The 24,241-nt window shown below is 43.0% G+C and overlaps 1 protein-coding gene across 8 annotated transcripts in view; it reads right to left on the bottom strand.

Annotated features, from left to right (window-relative positions):
• The window catches only part of FAM13C (family with sequence similarity 13 member C), a 190,421-nt gene that overhangs the window by 9,804 nt on the left and 156,376 nt on the right, over positions 1–24,241 (bottom strand). For 6 of the 8 annotated variants that reach the window (XM_072131200.1, XM_072131202.1, XM_072131203.1 and 3 more), the window contains 9 exons: positions 19,993–20,056; positions 11,200–11,353; positions 6,266–6,470; positions 5,704–5,842; positions 5,313–5,394; positions 4,117–4,322; positions 3,015–3,098; positions 1,499–1,594; positions 645–847 (listed from right to left, as the gene is read on the bottom strand). In XM_072131200.1, coding sequence (XP_071987301.1) covers positions 645–847; positions 1,499–1,594; positions 3,015–3,098; positions 4,117–4,322; positions 5,313–5,394; positions 5,704–5,842; positions 6,266–6,470; positions 11,200–11,353; positions 19,993–20,056 — 1,233 coding nt within the window. The remainder of the gene's footprint in view (positions 1–644; positions 848–1,498; positions 1,595–3,014; positions 3,099–4,116; positions 4,323–5,312; positions 5,395–5,703; positions 5,843–6,265; positions 6,471–11,199; positions 11,354–19,992; positions 20,057–24,241) is intronic. The other 2 variants (XM_072131206.1, XM_072131207.1) reach the window with 2 other exon arrangements.

The following is a 24,241-nucleotide window of genomic DNA, read 5'->3' as shown; positions in this document are numbered from 1 at the left end:
ATGTGTGATATAATGGAGGTAGCAGTGCTGTATGTTTGTGTAATATAATGGAGGTAACAGTGCTGTGTGTTTATGTGTGATATAATGGAGGTAGCAGTGCTGTGTGTTTATGTGTGATATAATGGAGGTAGCAGTGCTGTGTGTTTATGTGTGATATAATGGAGGTAGCAGTGCTGTGTGTTTATGTGTGATATAATGGAGGTAGCAGTGCTGTATGTTTGTGTGTAATGTAATGGAGGTAACAGTGCTGTATGTTTGTGTGTAATATAATGGAGGTAGCAGTGCTGTGTGTTTATGTGTGATATACTGGAGGTAGCAGTGCTGTGTGTTTATGTGTGATATACTGGAGGTAGCAGTGCTGTGTGTTTATGTGTGATATACTGGAGGTAGCAGTGCTGTGTGTTTATGTGTGATATACTGGAGATAGCAGTGCTGTGTGTTTATGTGTGATATACTGGAGGTAGCAGTGCTGTGTGTTTATGTGTGAGAGGATACAGCACCGCTGTGCATGTATGACCACCAGGGAATTTTCTTTTTTTCTTTTTGATGGCTAATTGTGGGGTGCATCTTATAGTAGGAAGTGTCTTATAGTCCAAAAAATATAGCAGAGATCTACTTATGCAAATGAAGAAAAAAAGTCTTACATAGACGCTTCATGAAGGTTGGACATAGACAGGGCCGGCTGACGCACAGATCGCTTCTCATCCAGAGGAGAGACATATGCAGGTTCCAGGTCTTCATTGCAGTAAATGAGATGCTCATCTACTCCTACATCAGGGTCTTCAGTCAATACAAATTCAGTGGAGGAATTCTGGGCGCTGTCGTCATCGGAGTCCTCTTCTTCATGCTAAACAGAAGATATAGGAGGTTTATCTTTAGGTCATCTTGCCTATATTTTATGACATGAGGCCAAAGTCGGAGGAGCAGAACATCACTAAACCAGTGGTATTTACACTCTCTAGTTACAAGTTTGGACGTGCTATTGGCAGAGTCACCTTCATGCACTTATTGCTTTGGGCATAAGTTGAATATTAAGGGCAATTATACCCAACCCTGAGGAATTCGTAGAGAATCCCAAACAGTAGTCCTTGGGATTCTGTGAGTAACACACATTGGCCATTGCATTTCACAATAGATTCTTGTCATGTAACATTACAGAAACTAACACGTTACACGATGACTTGTGGCGCCTTCTTCTACTACAGATAAAGGCTGCATCGGTTTCGAGTTTTCCTACTGAGACCGGCGCTGGTGACCTTCTTCGAAACAGGACCGGTTTGCTTTTGAGATTTGGGTGTAAGTGGCTCTTGAAATCTTACAATTTTTCTGTAGGAGTGCCTGAAGTGTACAGCATTAGCTGTAATAATGTCAGGACTGTGTACCAGCTGCCAAAGCTCTCGTGTTTGGAGAAGGTCAAGGTCAATTATTTTCAGGTCCGAGGAATGTAACGACATTCCACGATTCTGTATCCACGTACAAATAACAGAAAATGACTTACAATTGTGGGAATCAGGGATGCGGTAGATAATAACTGCTTTATGATCCGGTATCGGTCGTAGAGCGGTTTCATTAGGCTTCTCTCTTGCTTTGTAACCTAAAAAAAGTAACCACATTGTCACATACCGTGCTGTATTACAGTGCACTACAGTCCAATATGGGAGTCATGACTGGAGAGACAAGCCATACACACACGACATCACAGAGGTTACAACTCGTTTTGAAGATGCAGCTTTCACCTTCCGAACCTTCAACTATTTGGGAGAACCGGCAACAAGAATCCCTGGCCTTCAGCTGCTGTGAAAGTAGTGGAGCTACACATTTCATTTATGACTATAAGAGATCTGAAAATGCTTAAGAGCTTGGCCACCAGTCTGTTCACAGAGGCTGCAGTATTGGGGTCCTCAGACCCCCATCCTTAAGATGTAAGGCACAACATGTGTAAATAGCTAGGATGACATTCCTTGTTCTCAAGGAACATACGATTTGGTAAGAGATGCCGGCTCCTTTACAGTAAAGTAGGCTTTCTATTAGGTCTGTCTATGGAATGTGGAACACAATAGCGGCTGGTATTGATCGCTCCCATTAAAATGTCTACCACAAACCATGCGGGTGTATCTGAGGACATGCACGGTTATATCCTTAGCCATTATCGGAGTAAAGGGCACATGTCTGGCTCTCTGCTCTACTGTTTGTAAATACTCATACTCCCAATAAAAGAACAATACACCGAGTGGTTGAGGCCACGTTCACCCTTGTGGTTGGAAGGCCCCGTTACACATTAGTAATAACGTCTCCGACTTTTATTCCATTGTCCCGGTTTGCCCGATAGCCTCGGCTTTTGGAAGGAGGAAAGCAACAGAGGCACAAAAACAATGTCTAATTTTTCAGTGTACAGCGATATAAGAACATGTTTTATGGGAACTTCCCAATGTCAGTATTTAAGTTTCTTTGAAATGTACTGAGAAGCTGGAAAAAAAATTCCACATGCAGAGAAATTGATGGTAAAACACATCCGTCTCATTTCCTTGATGTCTCTTAATGGCTTTATTTGCCATACCCTGAACCCTATACTATTTTCATACTTTGGTATACGGAGCTCTGTATACAATTTGTCTTAAAAAAAAAAAATGGGGTTTTATTCTGTAAAAACTGTATCAAAATTCTATCGCTTAAAGCGATACCGCCATCTTGCACAGTGATATTGGCTGAGGTCCGGAGACCTTCACCACTCCTAAGGATGATCCTATACCCTAGTCATAACCATAACTCCCTAACAGTGCATGATCCTGGTACTGATGACACCCCGCAGCAGTTAGGAGTACATACTTTATAGAACATAATAAGGTCACCATTAATGGTAAACTAAACAATAACCAATATAGAGACTGACAGAGGAAGAAAACAAAACCCCATCCCTCCTACGACATCTAACAATACACTGTGAGTAGGTTAGAACAGACATGTAAAGAGACTGGTACGGTAACTACAGCTCCAAACTCAGTGAAGATACTTACTGGGCGTCCATGAATATTCTCAAAATACAGTAGACATTTCTGGAGACTGATTTTTTCCAGATGCATTTGCTTTTTTGTCATATCCTATTTAAAAAAGTTATGGGTATAGTTAGGAGGGAGGCTAAGTGATTATTGGGTTTCATAGAATTTTAAGCAATTATTCTTCCACCGGTTGGCTTGTTCACACATGTGCGCCTAATATATGATATGGGTAAGGATGCCACCATTTCTAGCACCCATTGGCTTCTTATAGCCTGACTTTGATCTCATTATCATGTAAGATCGCTTCTGTCGCAGTACCGGCCAGAAGTGAACAAGGGGCATTTTTTTTCCAGTAAAAAAAAGCCACTATTTTACAATTTTCCTATTTTGTAAAAGCCATCGTGCCCATGGATGGAGCAATACCAGCCATCATCATAACGGCAGAGAATAATGATGTGTGAACAAGTGCCCATAACCTTGTATTATGAAAAGTCACTAAAATATGGCTCAGATGCACGTGCGGTGGTTGGTTTATTATTATTAACACTGGCTCTGTTGGGTTTCCATAGGCCCCTAGGCACCTGAATTTCCCACCATGCATCTCTCATGGTAGATACGTTAACACAATTGATGTCTTTGAAAAGGTAAATACTGACATGTAAGTCTGAACGCTCCAGACCAGCAAGCTGCCACAACTACTTGTTTTATAGATGTGGTCACACTTGGTGATCATCAGTTTTAAGACTTTCTTAAGGACAACATATATTTTTATGTCCAGATTTGTAAAATCATAGAACGGTGTACTTTTTTAAAAAAAAAATTAAAAACTGAAACAAAGCATTTCCTTCTTTGGGGTCTGGGGATGTTGCAAAGTTTCTAAACTACTGCACAAATTAAAAAAATGTTCCTGAAGTTACTTGTGGAGACTACAATGTGACAACAAACCTCTGACTGATACCAAATTATACAGTATATAAGTATATATGTATGTTCAAATATAGACATTAGAAACAGCATAATCTTTTTCGGGAGGTCCAAGCAGATTATATGGGTATGGATGTAAAATGTGATGAAATACAATTATAAGGCCGTATCCACAACTACACAATGTATCACATACCTTCACATTCTCAGGTAGGTTGAGTAGCTGTCTCTTCTCCTTCAGTCTCTTCCATACAGTGTCAACAGTTTCTTCTACAGAAGACATTGGCGTGTTGGAGACTTCATGCTGCTCCACCACAACGGACGCCACCGGCCTTTCTTCATAAGGTTTACTTTGTGTGGCTCTTGGCACATTCTGGTCTTCAGACAATTTTAGCTTTAGCTCTAAAACACAGGCAGAGTTATGCAGTGAGGAATATAATGAAATCGGCAGTGGAAATATTTCATTTTTCTAACAAAGTTGGTTCACATTTAAACCCAAAAGTCAGTGATAGGCTGCAGTGATGGCTTTCTTATGACGGGGAAAGGACTTGAAAGCGTCAGCATTAGCAGGGCGGAGTTTTTATTTTTTGGGTTATTTCTGGAAAACGTTCACGAGGAACACTCTCCATAAACCAAAAGTATCTCGTTGTTGCTTGTTATTTCAATAGACCAACTTCCTTGTATGATCTATGCCTCCAGTCGGGATACTGGTGAAAAATCACAAGTGCAATAATCAACACCACTTGCCAAACTTCGGCCACACCCTCCACTTCATCGCCAAGTCCTACTCACCCTAAATCCTCTCCGTAGTTTAATGAAACCTGGATGTCACTTGATTGAGATGTAGAGAGCACATGCTCCATGTCTCAAGCCAAGGAGAGGAGTGTATCGACATGAGGAGGAAAAGCAAAGGGTGTAGCCAAAGTGCGACAGGGGTCATTGATTATCCCCTGTACCTGGAGGGGCTCCGACAATGCCCCAAAAGGAGGTCAGATTCATTTGCTTAATTCTTTTTTAGGCCATTGTCCGACACAAGGACGTAGATAAACGAGCATTGATGGGTTAACGAAGCAACAAGAAGGTAGATTTGGTTTGGAGTTGCAGGTTCACTTTACGTAAACTTACAGGTTAATCTAATCACTAACCTTAGATGTGATTAACTGGCCTCAGCAACGACACACTGTTTTTGTGCAGCTCAACACTGAGGCCATTGAATGGTGGCAGTGGTGTCCATAATAGGAAAGGGGAGATTTACAGTATATTAGAAATCTCTGGGAGGGATGGACATCCTGCAGGACAGCCGGGGATTTAGAGAGCGGGCCGATATTTCACGCTTTGTCGGAGACATCTATCCTAGATCACAATACACAATGTCTAGAGAAGAAAAATTACCTTTGAGCTGTTTACGGGCCTTGGACAGGTCATTCATCCATTTCAAAACTTCAACATTGGATGTTTTATCGCTATGAGACGGCTACAGGACAAACCGAAAACAAGGCAAGGAATAGAATTACTAAGGCTACGATTCACAAGAAAAATTTCATCATAATTAATGTTTTTATTAAAGGGCCCGGAGAAGTATTCTTCAGACCTGGGTTCCCCACGTCCCTCGTGTTTTTTGTAATGTGTGGGGGGCAAGATATTAGGTAATTTGCCATAATTTGGAATTACAAAGAGGCATTTTATCCCTCTGACGGAAGTGACATTTTTGAAAACCAAATCATAATGTTGACTGCAGTTACCAAATCTTCATATTGTATCCCGAGAAAATAGACCTACTCACACGATAGTTTTTCTCCTGCTCAAATTTATCTTCAAATTTTCGGATCTTTCTTTTCAGATTCTGTATTTGTTTGGTGAGTTGTATGACCGTCAAGGGTTCCTTCGGGTCCTCACAATTCCCTCTTGATGAACTTCTTGGCCTTTATAAGGTGATAAGAGAAAAAAGTATAACAACCTGTTGGAGGCCAATAAGACACCCTGGGAAAAGGTGATGGCGTTTCATATAGGAGATAATGAAGCAACCAGAACTTATCACTAATTTTTTGGCCAAAAAAAAAAAAGTTGTATATTTTTGCAACATAGGGAGCATGAATAACCGGATTGTGCCATTGCATTCGTCAAAGGTAGACTTGATAGTTCAAACTGTGTGCATATTTTCTAAAGAGGGCACTAGGTGTGTGTGAAGACTTGCACTAGACTTCATGGCCAAACATATCCACCATTACGGCCCCATTCCTCAGTTAATAAGCTGAGTATATCTAGCACCAGAGGGGTAACGTATTATAATGGATGGATAAGTTTATCATATAGCGAACCAGCAGGGCAAGTTTACAACTACTTACATCATGAACTGCTGAGCACTTGGTGGGGAAGGTGCAGACTCGGGGTCCAGGTTAAACCTCTGACTTTGACTGAAGATAGAACAGCGCGGCGACAACAACGGATTATCTCCATCTGTAATGTGGAACAGAAGACGACTGGTCCCGAAACTTCGATTCTCTTCGGAGTCTGCATCACTGTGTAAATCTCTATGAACGGATGCCGACTCTAAAATTAAAAGTAGGGGCAACGGTGAATGCGTGAAATGGCATATTCAACTAATCAATTGTATAAAGGTGGTCTAGTCTTAGCAAAAAAAATGGTGGCTTTTATTTTTCAGAAGCGGCAGAACATCTGTCTCAATCGGTTTCACTTTCCCTGCAGCACCTCCACTGGGGAAGTTAAGTATTACACCGAGCCTCATCAGACACTTCTCTACTCTCCATCTTGTAATATGTTATCTTACTGCTATAGTCTGCACTGTATTTATTCAATTCTCTGCCTAATGCAATTTATTTGCCCATTTATTCTGCCTATTCAATGTCTTACACAATAAAAACCTGTGAGTAAAATAATCTTGTGCATTAACGTATGGAGAGAAAAGCAAGTGGATTAAACAGAAAGCTTTCTGTAAGGAATGTGCAATGCAACATAAGTAATCCCCTGCTGTGCATCTGAACTACCTTCTACAGAGACCGCTGACATATACAAAAACCAAAGAAAACCGACGGCCTGATCCCCACTGTAAGAGCCATGATATAGAATAGTGGCAGCAAAGTAGGTATGTCCAGCAGGCATGGGGTCTGGTGCCATCATGTGACCTTTATGGGTGCTTTCTGATACAGAACATGTAAATTCCTATTTTTCCCTTCTCTACAGTCTACACTAGGACTCCTAAACCCTTATTTCTGAACAGTTCTTATTTCTCAACAGTCAAACCAAGGCGATTCCGGAACCTCAAAAGAATTCACTCTAAAGCAGTGATGGCGAACCTTTTAGAGCCCGAGTGCCCAAACTTTAACCAAAAGACAATTGATTATTGCTAAGTGCCAGCACAGCAATTTAAGCAGTAAATTATGTCTCCTTTTCTTTGACAACTTTCAATCGTTCAGCCTCCTAAAAGACACCATCCCGTTGAAAGGAGGAGGGCAAATTCCCCTATCATTGTAGGAAGATACTCCAGGAAGATTCTTTGAGTTCTGTCTGGTGAACTTCATTCTGGGGTGATGGCCCGGGTGCCCACAGAGAGTGCTCCGAGTGCCGCCCCGTGCCATAGGTTCGCCACCAGTGCTCTAAAGTAAGGGCATACTGTAGACCACACAAATGGATTAGTTTCCACCGGAACTGCGCCAATCACAGCACGAGCCACAGTATCCAGGCTCCAAACACAGTGGCCCCCAGACACATCCAGCTTCTATATTGTAGCCAAAGTATCCATAATGCCCGGTATAACGGCCGCATGAGCAGCCACAGTGCCTCCAGACACAGCCACTTTATGGGGACCTACAGCTCCAAACTATCTGTACACTTATCTTTTGAACAAGATAAGGTCCTCCAACCACCTCACAATAAGTACCATGCCATGAATGGTGAATTTGCCACCTACAGTATCTTATTGCCATCTAGGAAAAACACTAGAAACGTAAATAACAAGGCTGCTTTGCTGAACTCAATCAAACTGTTTTAGCAGAATTGTTAACTATGCCTTTAAGGGGTCCAATTGAGGAGAGGATCCATCTCTTGCTCATTATAAACCTCTAATTTTGTGTGTGTTAAGTTACTAGTATTATGATCAAGATATACAATAAAGAGTACCGGTATATCTTTTATATATTTGAGGTAAATGAATAATACAGGTTAATAAAGGAACTTGGTTATCCATCTTTATCAGATGAAAATGCATCAAATTTCTCCTTTTATCCGCCGTCTCCTACTTGCTAAACTGCTTAGTCACAACTGCTCAGGACCGTCTTCAGTGCAGAAGATCAGTGGTCTTGGAGCAGATAGTTCGATATCTGTCTCACCACAGCTTTGCTCAAATCTATACTGCTCAGTGCTGCTAAAATCTTAGATAAAATAACCAACACAAACTAAACATAATTTTGAAAGCAGATTATTATTATACAGCAGCACAACTATCCCTATACTGTTCCTCTAAAGACCTGAAAAGTTCCACAGTCCGTTTGTAAAGTTGAATCCCAATCTATGCATTTTCATGCTTTTCTGTCTCAGCCATGCCTCCAGCTTCCTGACCGACAAGGGGCCTGCTTTCTCTCCGGCTCAGTGAACCCGGCTCTGCTTCATCATTCACAAAGTGGCTGTGTGACTCACAGAGGGAGAGGTGAATGTGGGAGTTGAGAAGAAAACTGGCAGTCCGACTGGCTGAAGAGAAATAAGCTCACCCCACCATCAGCAATTCTCTTTAGTGAGGGGAATGAGCTGGAAGTGCAGCTGAGCAGGAAGGACAGAAATAAACCAGACACTAGTGACGGGAAGTCCAGCTCTTGCTGAGTAATAAGGCTCAGCTCACAATGAAGAGCCAGCTCTTCTGGCTCCTGAACATCTCCTGATGTAATTACATAGGAAATCGTGGAGTGTCCACCCATGGACAGTCCACTTTTAACCCCAAATTTGTGGCTTAAAAGGAGGCATGTCACTGAATAGGAGTTCAGAGAAACTGGACATAGCTCAGAGAAAAGACGATGATCGGACTCACATGGGGTCATTTGCATCATTTGTGAGTCAACTTTACAGGCATGGGGGACAACAATATAGGGATAGTTGCACTGATGTATAACAGCAGTTTTCAATAGATAATCATGTTTAGTAAGGGTTAGTTTAAAGTGACAGGTTTAACATATTTGGTTGTCTGATACAGCACATCCGAGCACTTTTTTCCTCTACGCAATATGAAGTAAAAACTCTCTCCGAGCTGTGAACTGAGCAGTTTAGAGGGAAGAAGATAGCTGATAACAGTTTCCTAATATTATACAAACTTTTTAATATTCACCTAAACTATTTACTTACAATATTTGTAAATGACAGCTACTACTCAATAATTTACAAGAACAAATGGTGAATTTCTGAATAGTAAGAATCTGCACTATTCTGTGAAGATCAGAATATGAGGCTACAGGTTGTAGTCCCACCTCCCAAGTCCCCGGAGGACCCAACGTTCTGCTGAACCTGCTGGTTTTAGAAGGATTGATCTAACATGCATTGAGGATTGAGAATATCAAATATTACCAAAACTACCAAGCAGAAGTGCTACTCTATATCATCCTCTCATCACTGAGATTACCCAAATGCTCAGTTACTGATAGTACATGACCACATTAAGGCCATTTTTACAAGATATTTTAAGCTGCATGATTATTATTATTTCTCTTTTGTATATCCCTTCTATACCCGCTGCGGGCACCCTCCCCGTTTAGTGGCAGACCAGTGGGCACCCTCCCCGTTTAGTGGCAGACCAGTGGGCTCCCTCCCCGTTTAGTGGCAGACCAGTGGGCTCCCTCCCCGTTTAGTGGCAGACCAGTGGGCTCCCTCCCCGTTTAGTGGCAGACCAGTGGGCTCCCTCCCCGTTTAGTGGCAGACCAGTGGGCTCCCTCCCCGTTTAGTGGCAGACCAGTGGGCTCCCTCCCCGTTTAGTGGCAGACCAGTGGGCTCCCTCCCCGTTTAGTGGCAGACCAGTGGGCTCCCTCCCCGTTTAGTGGCAGACCAGTGGGCTCCCTCCCCGTTTAGTGGCAGACCAGTGGGCTCCCTCCCCGTTTAGTGGCAGACCAGTGGGCTCCCTCCCCGTTTAGTGGCAGACCAGTGGGCTCCCTCCCCGTTTAGTGGCAGACCAGTGGGCTCCCTCCCCGTTTAGTGGCAGACCAGTGGGCTCCCTCCCCGTTTAGTGGCAGACCAGTGGGCTCCCTCCCCGTTTAGTGGCAGACCAGTGGGCTCCCTCCCCGTTTAGTGGCAGACCAGTGGGCTCCCTCCCCGTTTAGTGGCAGACCAGTGGGCTCCCTCCCCGTTTAGTGGCAGACCAGTGGGCTCCCTCCCCGTTTAGTGGCAGACCAGTGGGCTCCTTCCCCGTTTAGTGGCAGACCAGTGGGCACCCTCCCCGTTTAGTGGCAGACCAGTGGGCACCCTCCCTTTCTTCTAAAAAATGTGATTACATCACTAATTCAGCTGTAAATGAATTCCAATATTTCATGGAGGAATAACCAAGGGACCTCATAATACATAATAAGAAAAAAATACTCCAGTATTCTTATTTTGTGGTGGATACAAGAATTTACCAGAACAGACATGTCAGGTACAATATGCAGCGTCTATGGCTAGAAACCCTTTTGGTGATTATTCTCAGTTTGTCTATCCATGATCATAATTTTAAACCATGGCTTATATAATGCAACCGGAGCAACATCCGTTCATCCGTCTAGGAATAACAAGATCACTACTATAGATGCCAGGATTATTTATCTGCTTACATTGGATTACTCTACCTCTAGTGGTCACCTACCTTCCTAAGACAAATACCGTATATATTTCATGACGACAGACCTTAGCTGCATACAAGACATCCCTGTGTAACACTCATTCATGCATCTATCAGCCTCTATCCGTGCAGATCACCGCACCAAACGTCATTAACAAATGTTTCATGTACAATTGCAACAAAATATCTTTTTATGCCCAGGAAATAAGGCAATGATACATATCAGGATGTTAGTATGATACCCGAAAACTCTTCAGTTAACTGTCAACAATCTGGTTTTATAAGCTGAAATCGGTGATTTTAATTTGGGGTCTAATGAAGGCTGATGTAATGACATTACCGAGCATTTCACACTCTTCCAGACAAGGGAATTGTGGAGCCAGAAGGAGCAGATCTATCAACTAATGAGAATTGACACTTAGGACAGAACAATATCCATTCAAGTACCATCAGTAATCGGTGGTCCCTTACCTGCATGGTGGGCCGCCTCGCTTGGCACAGTCTGGATTAGAGTGGAACTAGAAGCCTCTTTGCAGCCATGAGACTGTGATACAACCTCCTCCTGAGATGGTAGAAAAGCAGAGCACAGATCAGTTTCTAGGGCTTGTAGCTTCAGGAAGGAATTCTGCAAACAGAAGCAGAACATCAGGCTGGCTGCAAATGGTACGGAGCTAGGATGGCAATCCTGTAATCCCCCCTCGGTAGCTGCAGCAGAAGGCTTTCCTACAACAGAATTGCAAGCTCTTTAACAGGGGGGAAACCACCAGGCTGAGCCTACGCAAATGTGACACGTGGGCTCTGCAGCTCTGCAAATCCTCATGCATATGGATTATTAATGACACCCGGGGATGGCGATTCCGTCAGACTGACCTCATTTTTTTTTTTTTCGTAGATCAATGTATTTGCTGCAGGGAGGGGAGATCAATGCTTACCATAGGCTCCCAGCCATTCATTCATGTCTGTGACATCAGCATGTCCTGACTACAGAGCACACCCCCTGCCATTGATGAAAAGCACACCATACCTATACACACAGGGGGGGTTAAAGGCGTGGGCGCTGCATGGAGCTGTCACAATACAATTCATCTGCTGTCTGGGCTTCCTATCCACACACGTAAACAATGGCAGTGCCAGTTCTATTTATTGCGCTTCCTATCGAGTTACCAGCAAATCACATTAATAAATTAGCAGCAGCAGAGCTCCCATCCTGTGGGCATGCTCCAGCTGAGACGTGCAGGGTAGCAGGGACACCTTATCTGCTGTGATGTACAATATCATGCAGCAGCAGCACTTGGCTGGGCACTATGAGTCACTCAACCTCCGAAATCACTCCAACCTCCCCCCACATCACCCATTAACTGCACCCAGGGGAGCAATACACTGCACACACCAGCAGATCTATACTGCAGTGCCCACCACGGTGACTAGTGATCCAGCTTAGGTAAATACGTCCCCATGGATATAGTAACCAGGTTTACATCCAAACAAAGAGTCGCATTCTCCTGCAGGTACAACCAACAACGGCTGCGCTCCATGTATCACAGAACAGCAACAGATGATGCTCAGTATGTACCTGCAAAATAGATCATTTACCCATTCTTCCATTACAAAAGGGAACCTGTCACCAGATTTTACCCCATTAATCTACCGGCTCCTAAGGTAGAGAAATGTTTTTATTATGTGAATTCTTACCCTTTAACCTATAAAAAGAAAATTTCATCCAAAGAAATATGAAAATGAGCATAGAACGTCATATTCTGCCGGACAAGAGATAAGTTTAGCGGCTGCTGGAGGATTGTCACTTCAGACGCAGTTATCTTTGGTTCTAGAACCTGTTGGCGTCATATTAAAGATTACAATCTCGTCTTTCAGATTTTAGATCTTTTTCAGCCCGAAATATAAGCCCTAACTCGAAAAAAATAAGCCCTAGCTACAAACGGCTATATCTTCTGAACTGTGGCACACAGTTCTGGTGTCATTATAAAAAGGGAGAATATCCCGTTTAATTTCAGAGGGTGTCACAGAAACGGAGATATCCACTGTTAAAACTCTCACTCCCAACTGTAAGTTTAACAGTGGAAACCAAATTTGGCATCAGAATTGTGTTTCTAGGTGCCACGGTTCAGCGATATCACCATGTGAATTGTGCCCCCTCCAGCCTGTTAGCTAAAGGTATCATGGAGGAGGAGAGGGCTGCAGGGAAGAGCTGACAGAAGCAGCTACATGGACTCATATAAGAGGAGTGCCATTGCTAGATTGCTCCATGAGGCACATTTACTAAGAATGGTGCAAACTCCACTAAGTGCAGTTTGCTTGTGTATAGTGCAGGGTGCGCCAGATTCATGGTTTCTGGTGCCTGTTCTCCATGAATCTGGTGCTCCCTGAACTGGCCTGACAGAGTGCACCACTTTTTTCTGGTCCATCTTTAACACGGGGTGGGCAACAAACTTCTTTGGGACTTGCATGTTAAATCTGGCGCACGGTCCGGACACTTCTTAAATACCTGTGCAAGCAGTTTGCACTAGAAAGAATGTGCAAAGTCCACCAGGAAACTGGCACAAAGCCCCAATGATTTTGATGTACCCTAATGATTTTAAAGGCAATTGGGTCACAAGAAAAGCATAAGGCAGTGATGGTGAACCTTTTGGAGACAGAGTGCACAAACTACAACCAAAGTCCACTTATTTACCGTGGAGTGCCAACATGGCATTTTAATCAGTAACCTTTATTGCCATCTGTTCTTCCACATCTTTTAATCGTATCAGCAGCTGAGGCCACATGTACACTTGAAAGAAGGAGGGCAAATTCAGACTCTCGTTAAAGCTTCTCTCCAAGGTGTGTCTGTACAGGAAGAATGGTGGGTCCAGCAGGATGACCTCCAAAGATGATGCACTTCTGTCAACACCTTCTCACTTTTCCCACAGTTCCAAACAGACAATGAAGTATTGCTTTAAAATAGCGCTGAGAGCAGCATCTCTTAAGTTGCCTGGGACTGCAGGAAGATTTGGTAGATTTAGTCCTATTTGGTGAACTCTGTCCTGGAGAGATGGTCTGAGTGCCCACAGAAATGGCTCTGAGTGCCACCTCTGGCACCTGTGCCATAGGTTCACCACCACTGCCATAAGGGAATTCAGGGTTTGGAGTGGTAGGATGAGCTTTCAGAAGATGAGGACAGGATTATATTAGAACAGTTGATTTTTTTTTTGGTTCAAGATTAAAATGTGGATTTTTTTTCCATGGAAAAAAATAAGACATCTCTTGAAAATGAGCTCTCAACCATAAAATAACATGGTACACGCAGTCCCCGGGTTACATCCAAAATAGGTTCTTTAGGTTTGTTCTTAAAGGGCATCTACCAGCAGAATGAAGGACTGTATGCAAATGAGCCTGAAAGGCTCCATAGGTGCACACAGTCCTTCACCTTCATGCTGGTGATAGATGTCCTTTAAGTTGAATTTGTATGCAAGTCATTGCAACCTGGGACTAAAGAAAAGCATCCAGAGAGCTTCACCAGAGGTCACAGTGGACAGAGGGGTCTGTCTGTAACTAGGGGTTGTCTGTAAGTCTGGAGTCCCTAAAGGGGTTCTCCAGACCGTGGGGTCATTTTTGCAGACCCCCATAGTTTAATATCTAGTTTACACACACACACAGTGTTTTCACTTTTATTCTAGAAAGGACATTTCATATCCTACCTGAGGGGGTGGTAGTTTAATTGGGTAATATCTGGTTATTGGTTCCCTTTTAGCCTATGTTCATCTCTACATTGTAGGAAATTCATTGTTGATTCCCTCAAATATCACAAATTAAAAAAATCTTTAGTGCATCTTTAGTCATTCTGGTTTTAAGGTTCCTTATATGTAATATTACAGAAGAAAGAAGCTTCCACATTGACAGTCTATAGGTTACTGACAGTCACTCAGGGCACTAGTGGGAATACAGATTCCCTGCTTTGTCCTGCTCTATATCTGGACTTTTCCCACTGGAACAGTTTTCGGCAATAACAATGTATCAGGGAGATTCTGTTTACGCAGGTTCCTAACATTACATGTAGGGCGACATGGTGTGGGTTTATTTTAGGGCATCTATAAAAAAAAAACCTTGCTAAATGGAAATACATCCTGATGGAGGGGGGGGGGGGTAATTTGGGTGTTTATTGCGCTTTGTCATTCATTTGCCACTATAGAATAAGAAGAGGACAGGGCACCCACTGAAGTCCCACAGGCATAAGATGCCTCATAGATCCGAGACTGATCACCTATTCTTAAAAACAAAAAGGGCACCACTTTTATAACCCATTGAGCTGCCAAATACAGGCAGTCCCCGGGTTACGTACAAGATAGGGTCTGGAGTTTTGTTCTTAAGTTGAATTTGTATGTAAGTCGAAACTGTATATTTTATAATTGTAGATCCAGACAAAAATATTTTAGGCCCCAGTGACAATCGGAGTTTAAACATTTTTTGCTGTAATGGGACCAAGGATTATCAATAAAGCTTCATTATATACACATTACAGCTGATCATTGCAATCTGGGACTATAGTAATGTATCCAGAGACATCACCAGAGGTCAGAGGGGTCTGTCTATAACTATGGGTTGTCTGTAAGTCGGGTGTCCTTAAGTAGGGGACCGCCTGTATACCATTTTCATCTCTTTAGGAAGTTACAGGTGAATGAAGATGGGTTGAACAAGTACACCAAATACAGTTGGCAAGGCTCATTACATTGTATCAGAAGCCTAGTTCCCAAGATCAGATCCACATTGAGTAACTGGTGGTTGGTTGAAAAAAGGTCATCAGATATGTACAAACATCTGGTCAGTGCAAGGAAAGTAAAATTAAATATTGGATGCACAGATTATAAACAATTTTTTAATAAAATGCAAAAAAATCAGTATGCCGTATTTTTCGGACTATAAGGCGCACAAAAAATCCTTTGATTTTTTCAGAAGTCAAAGGTGCGCCTTATAGTCCAGTGCGCCTTATATATGAACTGTACTGACAGACAACAGCTGCCTTGTACTGTGCACAGGTCTGCCACCTGCTGGTCATTCATCCTTATAATCAGGTGTGCCTTATAATCCGGTGCGCCTTATATATGAACCTAGACGTTTTAGCAGGCATTTATTGATGGTGCGCCTTATAGTCCGAAAAATACTGTACTGTACATTTTGTTGCATTGTGGCTGCCACCCTGCATTCCCATGAATATTGGAGGGGCGCACCAGTTGTGATACTCCCCCACCTCCTCCTATCCCCGCACACTGCTGTGTGCCCGCTGTGCTACGGTACGGCGGGCAACGGCAGTGTGCATATAGACTTCGTCATGAGCATTTCTTGACCTTTTTCATACAAAAACTGAGAGACTTATAATAATTGGTTTGAAAATGATGCATTATTTTGGTAAAACCGCATGTTTGCACTAATTAGGACTGCGCTTTGGCTGTCCGTTCCACTCTCCATTTTACACTTAGAAACAAAGAAAGGACAGTGAGCGCAAAGTCTCCATTCATCTTCCGTTCCCCATTGATGTTTATGTACAATTCCATTATAATATTGGGGGGAAAAAGTAAAATAAAACACGCTTGCTGCTGCGAATGTTACTTTAGGTTGTGTATACAGTCTATCATCAACCACAGTTTCTTCCATCCACATTGGTCAGGGCATGGATCAAATCTGCGAAAAAAAAACGCTAAACTACAGTAATTGAGACTGAGCCATGGCCGGGACTTCATTCCATGTCACCATAACCAGCGCTCCACAGGTTACAGTAAACACGAGCAGAATTCCTGCCCCTCTGCTGAAATCGCTGGATAAGAGGAGCCTATTTCTGGCAGTGACGCAGGAGCCTATTGTTTGAAGCACAGCGAATGTACCAAGACCGAGGCTGCGGGAGGGAAGCTGCACAGAAAATGACCGCTTTCTCCAGAAATAACACGTCTGAAAATACTGTATGGAAAGCAGGTTATCCTTCAAAGGAATAGATGTGTATTACGGGTAATATGCAAGGTTGTCTTAGGATTTTACGGATCCATAATAAACACGTCCAATCTGTTGGTAGCATCTCCCACTGAGGCTTCTGTCTATCAAGTGGAAGTTTAGAAAAGCAATGCACATGAAGGCGGGTTAGGGTTCTATAGGATTCTATACTATGAAAGTGATGGGAATTGCTGAGCACAGAGCTCGGCTACCTCTGGCACTCACTGAGTTCTGTGCTCGGCTATTTAGTCACTTGCACACCATTGAATGGAGCACGCAACCTGCTACTGGATTGCTGGGGGTCGCGTTCTTGTGATCAGTCAGAGTCCCAGTAGTCAGATCATCACCAATCGGATAGTTAATCCCTTATTCTAGTGTCCGCACCTTGATCTAGTTATCTCTGAAAAGGTTTGCCAGTATATGGGATTGGAAAAACTCTGCCCGTGCCAACCTTCTAGGACATCTACCCGTGGGATATTGTGTACCGAGCACACGGACATAATGGGGTGCGCCCCCGCTGCTAGCATCTGCTTTTCTTTTAGCTTCCTATGCCCTTGTTTTTATGAAAGAAAATTAAAAAAATTATACAGACGAGTATTAAGGGGCTCTGGGCTCCATAGCCGTTATAGAGGCCCGGAGCCCCTCAGACTCATTTGCATAATTTTTAAAGACTTTCTTTTTCATAAAAACCAGGCCATAAAGAAGCTAGAAGAAGAGCAGATCCTACCGGAGCGACGTACACCATCCCACATAGCAGGGTTTACAATCAATTATCTTCGTTTTAAATTTCCTTTAAAATCGTCCACTGACTAGGTCTCAGCCGGTTGCTTTTGGGACTACTCATTTAGGTTTCTTTATCTACCATCCTTCACATGTCTGGATACTTCTCTAAAAAGTACTGCAGTTAGGAACTTAAAGGGTCAAAACCCAGGGACCATTTTTGCAGTTCATATAAATGTACATTGTATAGCCGGACACATTAATTCCTGATAAATTAAGCACTCGTGGCACTATATGGAACTAAAATATGTAATAGACAAAACGTGTCTCTATCTATCCAGGGGATTCTGTCCATATATAGAGCAACAGTACTAGAATACAGGCGTTCCCCGACTTAAGCACGGGCGGCACGGTGGCTGAGTGGGTAGCACTTCTGCCTTGCAGCGCTGGGGTCCTGCGTTCGAATCCCACCCAGGTCAACATCTGCAAAGAGTTTGTATATTCTCTCCATGTTTGTGTGGGTTTCCTCCGGATCCTCCGGGTTTCCTCCCACACTCCAAAACATACCGGTAGGTTGTTTAGATTGTGAGCCCCATTTGGACAGGGACCAGTTTGACATTGTGCAGCGCTGCGTAATCTGTGTGCGCTATATAAATAAAATAATTATTATTATTATTAAGCATACGTGTCTCACTTAAATATTATTAATTTTTTTTCTTCCTATTAAACCATGTGTGTATTCACCCCGCCCTTTATGGAAACATATTCTAACCGTTTTGACTTTATTGTTAAATGTATCCATTTTATGGTTATTCATGTTTTAAATGAACGCGCACCTGAGACCGGAAAAAGGTCATACCGCGTGTAACCCCTGATGCTGAATACCGATACTTTAAATAGTATCTAGATCTGTCTATTAATCATGAACCAGATGAAGCTCTCAGTCCGAGCGTGAAACGCATAGTTTCCAATATAAAGTTCCTATTTTTAAATTTATATTATGCTAATGAGATGAGGGTGTTGCCAGAGAGCCTCCGTGCTGCAGATTCACAGGCTGTTATACTGTACAAGAGGATATCCACCCTCCCACGGAGTACTGAAACCTCCCCTGCTGCAGTGTGATTACATCAGGCATGTGGAGGTAGTGTAACAGCACAGAGGGGCTCTAGTAACTCCTCCTGGATTCCTTCTGGCACATAAACATAATTGCAAAAGTTGGTTTTAGGAGGCAGGAGGCCATGGATAACAAATATAAAGATTACAAGTCACTGTACCAGGATCTAGGAGTTTAATCAAGCTAGATTTTGACTAAAATTGACTGATGGACCCCAATGGTCCGAGGAGATCAGCAGGAGACAATCCCAGCGCTCATATTAACATACCGACACAAGTTATCCTAAAGGTTTCTTCTCCATATAGACATAGTACTAGATAAAACAGACTGTGATCACAGAGCGCGGGAGGCCACAGCAGGAGCCAGTGTTATGCCGGTCACCACAGAGCAGCAGAAAACCTCATGTAATGTATTATGCAACAGCACTGACATATACAGAGCAACCGCAGCAGTAATTTATAGCCCATCACACGCTGCATCCCCCATTAATACCTTGCGCTGACAAAAACTGGAGACATTTGGGATCATGAGGACGGATGGCGGATTCTATCACATTCTACAGTCTGATGCTTTACATCTTGTGGTTTTGCAAATCTAATACATTTACTGGAGACATCTGCTCCTGTGCTTATAGAAACTGACTACGTACCTCTTACAGGGCTACATGTCCAGGTCTTTCCATGGTATATAACAACAAAAAATTCACTTGTAACCTGCAAAGTACCTCCTAAAGCCAGTTAGGTTGGTCACACGCGCTCCGCTCAGCTGTAGGATTTAAAGTATTTTTCAGACAAAAAAGCCTTCTGATTTTCTCAGAAATCAAAGGTGCGCCTTATAACCCAGTGCGCCTTATATATGAACCGTACTTACAGACAACAGCTGGCTGGAACTGTGCACAGGTCTGCCACCTGCTGGTCATTCATCCTTATAATCAGGTGCTCCTTATAATCCGATGCGCCTTATATATGAACCTAGACGTCTTAGCAGGCATTTATCGATGGTGCGCCTTATAATCCGGTGCGCCTTATATTCCGAAAAATACGATATTTGCTGAATGTGAACAGCCCCTTAAAAGCTGATCATGCACATTGCACAAATGTCTGCTCCTCATATAACACCATAAAGATATACAACATTTTCTTGCAGTATTCATAACCCATTCATAGAGATCAGATATCTACTGAACAAACCCAAGCCTGTATATATAGAGGTATTAATAACGCTGCATTTTCTGAAACAAATGACAAAATTCAGCTATTATCATTCCAGTAGGAAGCGCTTATCAGGGAAAGCAGCGATATTATCTACATGGTTATAAATGTATGGGTCTGATATATTCAAATCCGTGAAGAGGAGGTACAAGGAACGGCCACAGTCATTTGTCATACAAATCCAAAGAGAAAACAGATGACGCTGGAAGGTTTCATGTCATCCATCACTGCAGAGATCAGTCTCACCTCGCTTGTGTACTGCAGTTGCTCAGCAAAGTCCTTTGTCTGAATCCGCATTATGGGACTGTTCCTGGGAATAAAAAAAAAAAAAAAAAACCATCTGTGATTATTTCTGTAGTCGTCCAATTAAAGGGATTAGGCTCGGCTTTAATACAGGAAATGCAGTCACACTCAGTCTTCAAATGGAAATCAAAAAATTATTATTGTTACTTATAAAAGGGAAATATGCGAAAATCAAGAGTGCTCCTGTTTATTTCAGGAATCACACATTTAGCTACCAGATATTAGGAAGATAAAAACATTACAATGGCAGAGCTTCCAGAAATCTCCAAAACTCTGCTTCAAATTCTAACACCACCATGTCCTTTTTTTTCAGCATTTATTTGAAGGGAACCAGTCACCATCCCCATTTAACTACCGTATTTTTATTATATAATCCGGTGTGCCTTATATATGAACTGTACTTACAGACAACAGCTGCCTTGTACTGTGCACAGGTCTGCCACCTGCTGGTCATTCATCCTTATAATCAGGTGCGCCTTATAGTCCAGTGCGCCTTATATATGAACCGTACTTACAGACAACAGCTGCCTTGTACTGTGCACAGGTCTGCCACCTGCTGGTCATTCATCCTTATAATCAGGTGCGCCTTATAGTCCAGTGCGCCTTATATATGAACCGTACTTACAGACAACAGCTGCCTTGTACTGTGCACAGGTCTGCCACCTGCTGGTCATTCATCCTTATAATCAGGTGCGCCTTATAGTCCAGTGCGCCTTATATATGAACCGTACTTACAGACAACAGCTGCCTTGTACTGTCCACAGGTCTGCCACCTGCTGGTCATTCATCCTTATAATCAGATGCGCCTTATAGTCCAGTGCGCCTTATATATGAACCGTACTTACAGACAACAGCTGCCTTGTACTGTGCACAGGTCTGCCACCTGCTGGTCATTCATCCTTCCTTATAATCAGGTGCGCCTTATAGTCCAGTGCGCCTTATATATGAACCGTACTTACAGACAACAGCTGCCTTGTACTGTCCACAGGTCTGCCACCTGCTGGTCATTCATCCTTATAATCAGATGCGCCTTATAATCCGGTGCACATTATACATGAACCTAGAGATTTTAGCAGGCATTTATTGATGGTGCGCCTTATAATCTGAAAAAATTCCCTCTTATGTGAAATCTCCCTCATTTACATATAAAAATCTCCTACAAAATAAATGTGAGTGATGCAGAGAAAAGCCATATTTTGCCATAGAGGAGTCAAGTTTAGAGGCTTAATCACAGATTGATACATCATCCCAATGTGTTGGAAATGGGAGCCGCAGGTGAAGATCCAAATTTTTATGTAACTAGTGCAAAGACCTCAAGCCAGACATATGACAGACAAGATCCAGAATTTTAAATAATAAAACCAGCATTTTTCTAGATAGTATAGAACTGAAAATAGTGGCTTTTTTTTTAGTGATGCTTCCCCTCCAGTCTCTAAACTTGACTCATCTCGGGCAAAAAGAAAAAAACTATTTTGGGGGGAGATATATGGATGAAATTTCACATAAATGAGAGAATTCTAGAAAGAACATTTCATACCCTTCCTGAGGGGGGCTAGTATTTTAATGGGGTAAAAATCTGATAACAGGTTCCCTTAAAAGGGAGTCGACTTTTCCTCATGTCACCCCACAAATAGACAGTAATTTATTGGACACTTTATAAGCTTTCCAGACAAGATCTTACATGTCTACCTGTAATTAATGTAAAAATATAAATTATTATATGTATTCAAGCTCCTGTCCCCATGCCAAGAGAGAATATCCAAACTCCATGTAGCTCTTGGGTCGGAACCCAGTGCCAAAAGGTAAAGGGTGCCAACCCCTGTGCCGCTCCATCTACACACACATGTAATGATTTAGATAGTAAGGAGTGGATGTACTTGCACATGGAACGGCCAAGATGACAAATATACAACAAAAAATGGATACAATTAATATAAACGGATACAAATGGATAAGTCTAAAGACCTACCAAAGACAGATGTATAGATAATTATTCCGGCTCCTGAAACATGATATAAGCAAATCTCTAGCCGTTCCCCGAGTTACCTGCAGTAATAACTCGTGGGGGGGATCCCAGCATCCTCTTCAGCAGAACTCAGGAGCGGAGCGGTGTGCAGCCGGTGACATAGCACAGGAGTCAAGCACACGTCTCCACAGATACAACACTTATTTGCGTGCAGGCAGTCACATGCGCTGTTGTGTCAACACGGATTGTTGATAGTGCCGATTGACTGTGTGTTTAGTGTAATAAAAAGTGAAAAAGCCCCTGCAGTATATTGTATAGATTGTTATGACCACATACTGGAGGCACAGGAATCATGGTCCAGGTCAGCTGCTGGAAAATTTTGAGACCTTTACAAAATAGAGACCCACTACAAAAAGTAAGCAGCATGCTGTCTCAGTGGTTGATATCTCTGCCTCCTAACAACTGGAGCCCACGATGAATATGAAAGTTCTCGCATTTGAAAGGATTTCATTAAAGGGGTTGTTGGAGATTTTTTTCTCCTTTTAAAACCGTCCCCATATGATATGAAAGCAACACACACACACACACACACACACACACACACACACACTCCGATGCTCCAGTGCCCCCCCACAATGCAGACTTCTATTTGCATATGGAGGCTCAGTGATGACATTATGACAGCCGTGCACCTAATACAACCTCTTGGTCAGGGTCCACACCCTTTATTGTCCTGAGGCCTGCAATGTCCTGCTGCTCAACTTGAAGGAGTCACACTAGTTACCAGCACCCTAGATACACCAACACAACACAAAACCCCCAGAAAACAAATACTGCATAGATAATGATCACTACAGACCCTAAACCAGATAAATGCTGCTCCTAAACAAGACAAATGAAAATGGAGACCCCAGTGCAGACCATAATGTAAATGGAGACCCCGGTGCAGGCCATAATGTAAATGGAGACCCCGGTGCAGGCCATAATGTAAATGGAGACCCCGGTGCAGGCCATAATGTAAATGGAGACCCCGGTGCAGGCCATAATGTAAATGGAGACCCCGATGCAGGCCATAATGTAAATGGAGACCCCGGTGCAGGCCATAATGAAAATGGAGACCTCGGTGCAGGCCATAATGTAAATGGAGACCCCGATGCAGGCCATAATGAAAATGGAGACCCCGGTGCAGGCCATAATGAAAATGGAGACCTCGGTGCAGGCCATAATGAAAATGGAGACCCCGGTGCAGGCCATAATGAAAATGGAGACCCCGGTGCAGGCCATAATGAAAATGGAGACCGCAGAACAGACTGCATTGAAAATGGAGACCGCAGAACAGACTGCATTGAAAATGGAGACCGCAGAACAGACTGCATTGAAAATGGAGACCGCAGAACAGACTGCATTGAAAATGGAGACCCCCAGAGCCAGCATTGAAAATGGAGACCCCCAGAGCCAGCATTGAAAATGGAGACCCCCCAGAGCCAGCATTGAAAAAATGGAGACCCCCAGAGCCAGCATTGAAAATGGAGACCCCCAGAGCCAGCATTGAAAATGGAGACCCCCAGAGCCAGCATTGAAAATGGAGACCCCCAGAGCCAGCATTGAAAATGGAGACCCCCCAGAGCCAGCATTAAAAATGGAGACCCCAGAGCCAGCATTGAAAATGGAGACCCCAGAGCCAGCATTGAAAATGGAGACCCCCAGAGCCAGCATTGAAAATGAAGAAACCCAGAGCCAGCATTGAAAATGGAGACCCCAGAGCCAGCATCGAAAATGGAGACCCCAGAGCCAGCATCGAAAATGGAGACCCCAGTGCAAACAATAATGAAAAAGGAGACCCCAAGTAGAGACTTGGTATATCATACCACTATGATTACGGACACAGTTGTCAGTCCATGAAATTAGCAAGTAATGAGTCCGTTTTAAAGGGGCCGACCATGGTTGTGTTCTACGGACGTAAATGTCTAAAAAATGTGAATTTTCGGTAAGAAGTGATATCCCACAAAGAGTTTTCTATATAGTCAAATTCAACCCAAATTCAAGCTTTTATTCACACATTTATTCAGTCACCCAAAACCTGCAGTTTCTCTATATAACCACCACAATGTCCACCTCATTAAATGGATGCGCACGCCCAGTCTTACGTCTCCTCTGGTCTGCAGAAGGTTTCTTGGTGCAGCAAGTTATCTGCTGGTTAGTTATGTTCTATCACCACCAGCGGAG

The sequence above is a fragment of the Engystomops pustulosus genome, chromosome 11 (assembly GCF_040894005.1).
Source record: "Engystomops pustulosus chromosome 11, aEngPut4.maternal, whole genome shotgun sequence".
NCBI classification, from domain to species: domain Eukaryota; kingdom Metazoa; phylum Chordata; class Amphibia; order Anura; family Leptodactylidae; genus Engystomops; species Engystomops pustulosus.
The sequence above is the reverse complement of the archived record's forward strand: the minus strand, read 5'-3'. Positions and strand labels throughout refer to the sequence as shown.